Here is an 8,146-nt window from a genome sequence, read left to right on the forward strand (position 1 = left end):
AGCTCCTCAGTTCCCTCCCTCACAGCTACAGGCAGCAGAGCAGTGTGGGAAAGAGGTGAGTAAGGGAGCGGGGCTGCACTAATGGTGGCACTAAAGGAGCAGTGTTACCTTGTTGTTCCCAACACATGAGCTGATTCCCAGGGACACTTTGCTACTGAGTCAGTGCAGTTTCTGTGGCAGCTCCAAGCCCAACCCACCCACCATAAGTGAATTCCTCTCCCATTTGGTACCAAGGCCCCCCTGCAGCCTGAGGGGAAGCACTGAGGGGCCCATTCTTGGCAGGAAAGGGAAAGTGTTGATTGGCAGACATTGCATCATTAGAGGGAAGTTTAACAGGGGATTGTGGGATTGGTAGTTCAGCCCATGGCTAGACTAGTTATTCTATTCCCTGCTTGGAATTGTTTTGGGGGATATTGCTGGGAATAATCCCCTATAGAAATGTGTAAGTGCTTAATTCCACTTCCAGGCCCCTCCCTCCCACAAGGAGCCAATGGGAATGTGGGAGGAAGCGAGTGACCCAGTGATGGGGAAGAAGGATAAAAATGAGGAGCGGAAGGAGAGAATCCTGAATCTCACACTGGAGATTATCTATCTGCTGACTGGAGAGGTGAGGGGGGCACTGTGAGTGGCACAGTGAGAAGAGACTGTCTGTCTGTACAAAGGGGGTCTCTCTGCTGCGTTACACACTCATCATTCTCTCTCCCTCTCAATACATAGGGCTACGTCATCCCTAAGAAGAAGAGCCCAACTGTGGGTTTGGGGGCCCTGCATGCCCCTGGCTCCGTCATACAGAAGGAAAATGACAAGAAGATCCTGGAACTCATCTCCAACATCATCCAGCTGCTGACTGGAGAGGTGGGTGCGGCCCCCCAATCCCCCCTTATTGTTTAGTAACAATGTATGATAATCCCTTTCTCTGGCTGGGGGATGACTGTAACATTGTGTGTGCCAGGTTGCCATAAGGTGTGAGGATGTTTCCATCTATTTTTCCTTGGAGGAGTGGGAGTATATAAAAGGAAACAAGGCCCTTTACAGGGAAGGGATAAAGGAGGAGGAGCCCCAGCAGCTCCGCCCACTGGGTGAGTAATGGTTTCTATCATTTGCATAACATAAAATCTATGCAGGATGTTTTGCCTTTTCAGAAAGACCTATTTATACCCAGTTCATTTTAAAATTAAGTGATCAAATGACTCAATTGTGCGATGTGCCATGATAATGCCCCCGAATCAAGATCTAGTATTAAACATTGAATAGACACAGTATAAAGTCTGTATCATGGTTATAGGGTGAATATCAGCAGGGGGGTTTCCCCAAGCCGACACACAGCCCACGTCACAGTCTGTAAAGAAAGAGTCGGTACTGTATATATAAGATCACAAGAAAACATAAAGCCTAATGGTTCATGTGTTTTAAAGGGGCACTAAACCCAACCCTAAAACATTTTGTATTCTTTCCCTTTTGAGGCAGTTCCAGGGGATGGGGGGGGGGAGAAAGTATTAGTTTACCTATGACAATTATATATAATGTTTTCAGGACAACGTAAAATGCACAGCAACCCCCGGCACATAATGAAACACCTGAGAGACCCCCTAACTATTCCCAAATGCCAATAAACTCCCATAACAAACCCTGCCAGCTTCAGTTAATCTCAGTACTGATATCATTTAAAGCTTGCACAAAGGTAAGCAGTCACAGCATGACCGACAGTTACTGAATGTCGACCGTTTGTTGTATTGTGTTCATGTCTCTATCCTTCCCTTTAGCAGCCTGTGAGTATAAAGATGGGAGCGATGTTACAGCACATACGGAAGCAACTTTATGTTGTAATAATGATGGGAATCTCACAAACCCTGATGTTTCTCCAGCGGAACAGCCCCCACCGGCCAATGGGATTAAAGAGGAACAGCCCCCACCAGCCAATGGGATTAAAGAGGAGGCGGCTTCATGGGAAGGAGGAAACCAATCGGATTGCAGCATTAATCCCCTTACAGAACAGATACAGGGAACAGACACACCTACTCCTATCATGGGGTGCAGCCTGGGTAGCAGCCCCTTTAAAATGCAGTGTAATAAATATAATGAAAATGCCTCTATGCCTCCACATGAATCTCACATAGCAAAAACTACATTACGTGGGAAATACAGCCACAATGAGCGCCACAAACATTACAGTCAAAAGAAAGACTTTGATAAACATCACAGAACCCACACAGGGGAGAAACTTTTTTCCTGCTCTGAATGTGGGAAATGTTTTTCCAGACGATCAAACCTTGATCGTCATCACAGAACCCACACAGGGGAGAAACCATTCATCTGTTCTGATTGTGCGAGATGTTTTGCCAGTTCAGCAGAACTTACTGTCCATCGACGGCGAAACCACACAGGGGAGAAACCATTTTCTTGTTCTGAATGCGGGAAACGTTTTGCCAGTTCATCAGACCTTACCGTCCATCAACGGCGAAACCACACAGGGGAGAAACCTTTTTCGTGTTCCGAGTGTGAGAAATGTTTTGCCAGCTCATCTGAACTTACAATCCATCGACGAACCCACACAGGGGAGAAACCTTATTCTTGTTCTGAATGTCAGAAATGTTTTGTTTCTTCATCGGACTTTACTGTCCATCGGAGAACTCACACAGGGGAGAAACCATTTTCCTGTTCTGAATGTGGGAAATGTTTTACTACATCATCAGAACTTACTTCCCATCGACGACGAATCCACACAGGGGAGAAACCTTTCTATTGTTCTGAGTGTGGGAAATCTTTTGCCTCTTCATCAGAACTCACTGTCCATCAGAGAACTCACACAGGGGAGAAACCATTTTTATGTTCTGATTGTGGGAAATGTTTTACTAGATCATCAGCGCTTACTTTCCATCGACTGCAAATCCACGCTGGATGTGGGAAATGTTTATAATATTGATAAATAGGCCCCTTAATGGCCATGCATAAAAAACCAACACAATGGAGAAACAATTTTCCTGTTTTGAATGTGGACAAAGTTTTAAAAGTCAGGCATCAGCCAAATAATATATCCAATTATATCTTAATAAGTATTCCAAAGTTAAAGAGGAGTGGAGCAAGTTTGTGCTTCATAAAATAGGACAGAATTTAGACAGATACTTTGCAACTGAAGACTCCGGGGCCTGATGGACACAGGTGATGCTAAGACAGGTTCCCATAATGCTCTTTCCACGGCACTGGCTCACCATTGGGAACTGAGGGACCTCATTTCATGCTTAGTTCCCAGGCACTGGAATATATCTCCGCCCCCCACCAACAGATAATATTCTGGGTTTTATTGAACAAGAAGGGACATATTCCAAGGGGTACGAGCCCCCCAGGGTATCACTTGGGCAGATGCTGTTCCCTAATGCTCACACAGTAGGTAACATAATGGGGATATACCCAGCTGGGAATGACTTGCCGGGTACAAATATTCTTACTGTAGCTTAGAAGAGGGTAATAAATGTACAAGGTAAATACAAAACTTGTAAAACAATTTTCTTCACTAATAACATTATGCCAGTGACAAGAGGACGTCTATTGAGATGACAGGAAATGAGGTTACACCATTTGCATAGGAAGTGACTTCACATTAAAAAAAAATTTGTGAAATTCTAGTTTTTATTCTTGGCAGTAGGAAATGAATCAAGTGTGGGGAATTAGTAGCCGAATTCAGTAGTGGTTGAATTCATATATATATAAAGCCGGCCATACACACAGATTTTAGTCTTCTTCCGACGAACGTTTGGATATCGATTGTAAGTTTAAATGCAACGATCTAAAACTCACATTCAGACTGATATTGTAGGATAAAGCCATAAACATAACCAATGGAAGGGGGTTCTGAACATGAAATAGTTACAGGCACCAATGGTAGGAAAGTGACTCCTGCAGCCTGTGAGTATAAAGATGGGAGCGATGTTACAGCACATACGGAAGCAACTTTATGTTGTAATAATGATGGAAATCTCACAAACCCTGAAATTTCTCCAGCGGAACAGCCCCCACCAGCCAATAGGATTAACCTGTATGCTTCAAGCCACGCCCCAGTTTCATATCTCCCATATTTTTTCTATCTCCGCTTTAAAATAAAAATGTGTTTGCTAGATGTTTTTAATTATGGTATTACTCCTCCTATAACTCTATTCGCTTATTGTATCTTTAGCAGAACAGCCCCCACCTGCCAATGGGATTAAAGAGGAGGCGGCTTTATGTGAAGGAGAAAACCAATCAGATTGCAGCATTAATCCCTTTACAGAAAAGATACAGGGAACAGACACACCTACTCCTATCATGGGGTGCAGCCTGAATAACAGCTCGGCAGTTAATAATATATCAACTGATATTAAAAAAGAAGCAGCTTCATGGGAAGGGGAAAACCAATCAGATTGCAGAATTAATCCCCCTACAATACAGATACAGGGAAAAGACACACCTACTCCTATCATGGGGTGCAGCCTGGGTAGCCGCCCCTTAAAAATGCAGTGTAAAAAATATAATGAAAATGCCTCTATGCCTCCACATGAATATCACATAGCAAAAAGTACATTACGTAAGAAACACAGCCGCAATGAGTGTCGTAAACATTCCAGTCAAAAGAGAGACTTTGACAAACATCAAAGAACACACAAAAGTGAGAAAACTTTTTCCTGCTCTGAATGTGGTAAATGTTTTTCAAGACGATCAAACCTTGATCGTCATCACAGAACCCACACAGGGGAGAAACCATTCATCTGTTCTGATTGTGCGAGATGTTTTGCCAGTTCAGCAGAACTTACTGTCCATCGACGGCGAAACCACACAGGGGAGAAACCTTTTTCCTGTTCTGAGTGTGGGAAATGTTTTGCCAGTTCATCTGAACTTACTGTGCATCGACGAACCCACACAGGGGAGAAACCTTATTCTTGTTCTGAATGTCAGAAATGTTTTGTCTCTTCATCGGACTTTACTGTCCATCGGAGAACCCACACAGGGGAGAAACCATTTGCCTGTTCTGAATGTGGAAAATGTTTTACTACATCATCTGAACTTACTTCCCATCGACGACGAACCCACACAGGGGAGAAACCTTTCTATTGTTCCAAGTGCGGGAAATCTTTTGCCTCTTCGTCAGAACGTACTGTCCATCAGAGAACTCACACAGGGGAGAAACCATTTTTATGTTCTGATTGTGGGAAATGTTTTACTAGATCATCGGCGCTTAATTCCCATCGACTGCAAATCCACACTGAATGTGGGAAATGTTTATAATATTGATAAATCAGCCCCTTAGTGGCCATACATAAAAAAAAAACACACACACAAGGGAGAAACCATTTTCCTGTTTTGAATGTGGACAAAGTTTTAAAAGTCAGGCATCAGCCAAATAATATATCAATTATATCTAAATATGTATTTAAAAAGTTAAAGAGGAGAGGAGCAAGTTTGTGCTTCATAAAATAGGACAGAACGTAGACAGATACTTTGCAACTGAAGACTCCGGGGCCTGATGGATGCTAAGACAGGTGCCCCATAATGCTCTTCCCACGGCATTGGCTCCCCATTGGGAACTGAGGGACCTCATTTCATGCTTAGTTCCCAGACACTGGAATATATCTTCCCCTCCTCCCAACAGATAATATTCTGGGTTTTATTGAACAAGAAGGGACATATTCCAAGGGGTACGAGCCCCCCAGGGTATCACTTGGGCAGATGCTGTTCCCTAGTGCTCACACAGTAGGTAACATAATGGGGATATACCCAGCTGGGAATGACTTGCCGGGTACAAATGCTCTTACTGTAGCTTAGAAGAGGGCAATAAATGTATTCCAATATGTACAAGGTAAATACAAAAGTTGTAAAACCATTTTCTTCATTATTAACGTTATGCCAGTGACAAGAGGACGTCTATTGAGATGACAGGAAGTGACTTCACATTAAAAAACATTCTGTGAAATTCTAGTTTTTATTCTTGTTAGTAGGAAATTAATCAAGTGCGGGGAATTAGTAGCCGAATTCAGTAGTAGTTGAACACTGTTGTTCTAATTCATAGATTTAATGCCGCCCACACACGCTCAGATTTTATTAGTCTTCTGTCGAACGTTCGGATATCGGTCGTAGGTTTTAATGCAACGATCTAAAACTCACATTCTGACTGATATTGTAGGATAAAGCCATAAACATAACCAATGGGAGGGGGTTCTGAACATGAAATAGTTACAGGCACCAATGGTACGACAGCGACTCCCACTGTAGCCCCCCCGGGTATCGGCAGATACACAGTAATGCGAAGATTTTATCCTTATCCAACCGACATTTTCTCACCTGTCCCATCGACTAAACAACCGATCGCCATGTTACGATTTAGTACGATTTTATTGGTAAGTGTAGGGCCAGTTTAGGGGGCACTGAAGCCCAATGTTATTGGTATATAAATGCAGGACCCTGGCAGGGAGGTGCTTTAGGGAAACCAATAGATTCCAGATCTGAGCAGGATTCTCCAAGACTGACGCAGTGATTGGCCAATCACAGATCGCCGCGCCATAGCCACACCCCTGTGATGATGCAGCTCACCCCATGACATCACTGCTCTGCCCAGTGACATCATACCACCTATGGTATGCAAGCAATCCTCTGGGAAACCACTTGCATGGTCTCTTCATCCATATATATGTACCATATTTCTCAGAAGATACCACAGGCCCAAATCCATAGCTGGGAAAAAGCCCAGACACACAGGCTCCGCCCATACCCTTCACACCTACCCCTTAACCCCGTCATTGCCCTTAAGCACAGCAGAAAAAGGCAAGAAGATAGTTTTAGTGACACCATGGGCAGGCTCATTTGGGGAGGCTTAACCCTTTCAGAACTCATCGCTATTTTGTCTGGTGAGTGTAACGATACCTGGTGGTCTAGTGGGGCGGCAGGGACCCTCCAGGGACACCTCGGCCTTTAACCACGCTAACCCGTTCCCCATTGGTTCCCCTGCCTGCTTAGTACTCTCGCCTTGGGTCTCTCACTCTAAGGGGCCGATTCATTAAAACACGAATCCAGAATGGGAAAAATTCGGATTGGATACAATAATTTCTGAAGATCGCAAATATCACGAAAATGCTTATGAAAAAATCATATTAGTCACAATAATATCGTATTGGCGGAATGGAATACCTTTCCGAGTTTTTCATGCAAATGTATGAAAAAGTCGCGCAATCGTTGAAAAATTTTGCGAAAATACGTTTGGAGCGTTTGTCTCTTAATATATCTGCCCCTGAGTAGTAAAAGGCTCCTCCCGGCGTGAAAGGCGGCGGTTATAGGTTTAAGTGTGAGCCGTGGCATAGATTCACAGCAAATTTCTGCATTGGCGAATTGTTTTGTGAAACTTCCGAGAAAATTCGTAGCTGAAAAATTTGTTGCGCATCAAAAAAAGGTGCAGCTGCGTCAAAATGGCTGCGGGCGACAAAAAAATTGTACAACAACCACGTTTCGCGAATTTTTCGGTGAGGGATTCCCCGCCAAAATCTGAATAAAGTGCTCCATCTCAGGAAAGGGACCCTGTCTGTCCCCATTTACCCAGCTGTGGTGAATAGTGAAACCCATATGTCACTCACGGCCCCAATATCAAACGGCTTTATGGCCCATTCAACAGTAAAATGGAGCCCAGGGAAGGAGAAGCGGCAGTAACAAAGCCCAGTACAGACATTATATCACTAATAAGCCCCACTGAAAGCTCAGGTGTGAGGGGGAGTAGAAAAACTACATATCCCAGAATTCCTTGCATTTTTTCTGAATTGTTCCCAGAATCCCTCTGTGCATGCAGGAAACAGTTGCAGTGTCAGTGGCTTGAGGGGCAGTCACAGTATGAAGTAAAGCTTTAACCCTGTGTGTGTCACCTGCGCAGCCAGTGCTGATTGGTTGCCATAGTGACTGGTTTGGTGCCACTTTGTCTGTTAATGAGCTCTGCTATTTTTAGTGAGGTAAAAAGTTCTGCATGGAGAATTTATTTTACACTCACACAACAATCTGTGAGTTTTCCCTCTGTCCCTAACTCTGCAGTCTGTGAGTTTTCCCTCTGTCCCTAACTCATTCTCCCGCCCCTGTGCTCACTGATCCAATCATTCTTCTCTGCTGCTCTCTGTCCCGCCCACATTCCCCTCCCAGCCAA

At 44.0% G+C, this 8,146-nt stretch overlaps 3 protein-coding genes across 3 annotated transcripts in view; 2 read left to right on the plus strand and 1 right to left on the minus strand.

The window, feature by feature from the left end:
* h2ac14 (H2A clustered histone 14) overlaps positions 1–8,146 on the minus strand; it is a 1,193,713-nt gene that overhangs the window by 274,090 nt on the left and 911,477 nt on the right.
* Positions 491–5,937, plus strand: LOC105945437 (oocyte zinc finger protein XlCOF7.1-like). Its single transcript, XM_031893046.1, has 4 exons — positions 491–607; positions 718–855; positions 953–1,079; positions 1,764–5,937. The coding sequence occupies exons 1-4, from the start codon at positions 491–493 to the stop codon at positions 2,915–2,917; spliced, it is 1,536 nt and encodes a 511-aa protein (XP_031748906.1). The 3' UTR covers positions 2,918–5,937.
* LOC105945440 (gastrula zinc finger protein XlCGF17.1-like) lies at positions 4,290–5,941 on the plus strand. Its single transcript, XM_012953448.3, has one exon. The coding sequence runs from the start codon at positions 4,300–4,302 to the stop codon at positions 5,254–5,256; it is 957 nt and encodes a 318-aa protein (XP_012808902.1). The 5' UTR covers positions 4,290–4,299; the 3' UTR covers positions 5,257–5,941.

The sequence above is a fragment of the Xenopus tropicalis genome, chromosome 9, assembly GCF_000004195.4.
Source record: "Xenopus tropicalis strain Nigerian chromosome 9, UCB_Xtro_10.0, whole genome shotgun sequence".
NCBI lineage: Eukaryota > Metazoa > Chordata > Amphibia > Anura > Pipidae > Xenopus > Xenopus tropicalis.

Excerpts from the sequence above, each read along its gene's own strand:
- LOC105945440 (XM_012953448.3), top strand. The coding sequence starts at position 4,300 with ATGGGGTGCAGCCTGAATAACAGCTCGGCAGTTAATAATATATCAACT.
- LOC105945437 (XM_031893046.1), top strand. The coding sequence starts at position 491 with ATGGGAATGTGGGAGGAAGCGAGTGACCCAGTGATGGGGAAGAAGGAT. Across the intron at positions 608-717 it reads TCTATCTGCTGACTGGAGAG|GGCTACGTCATCCCTAAGAA; the intron begins GTGAGGGGGGCA and ends CTCAATACATAG. Across the intron at positions 1,080-1,763 it reads CCAGCAGCTCCGCCCACTGG|CAGCCTGTGAGTATAAAGAT; the intron begins GTGAGTAATGGT and ends CCTTCCCTTTAG.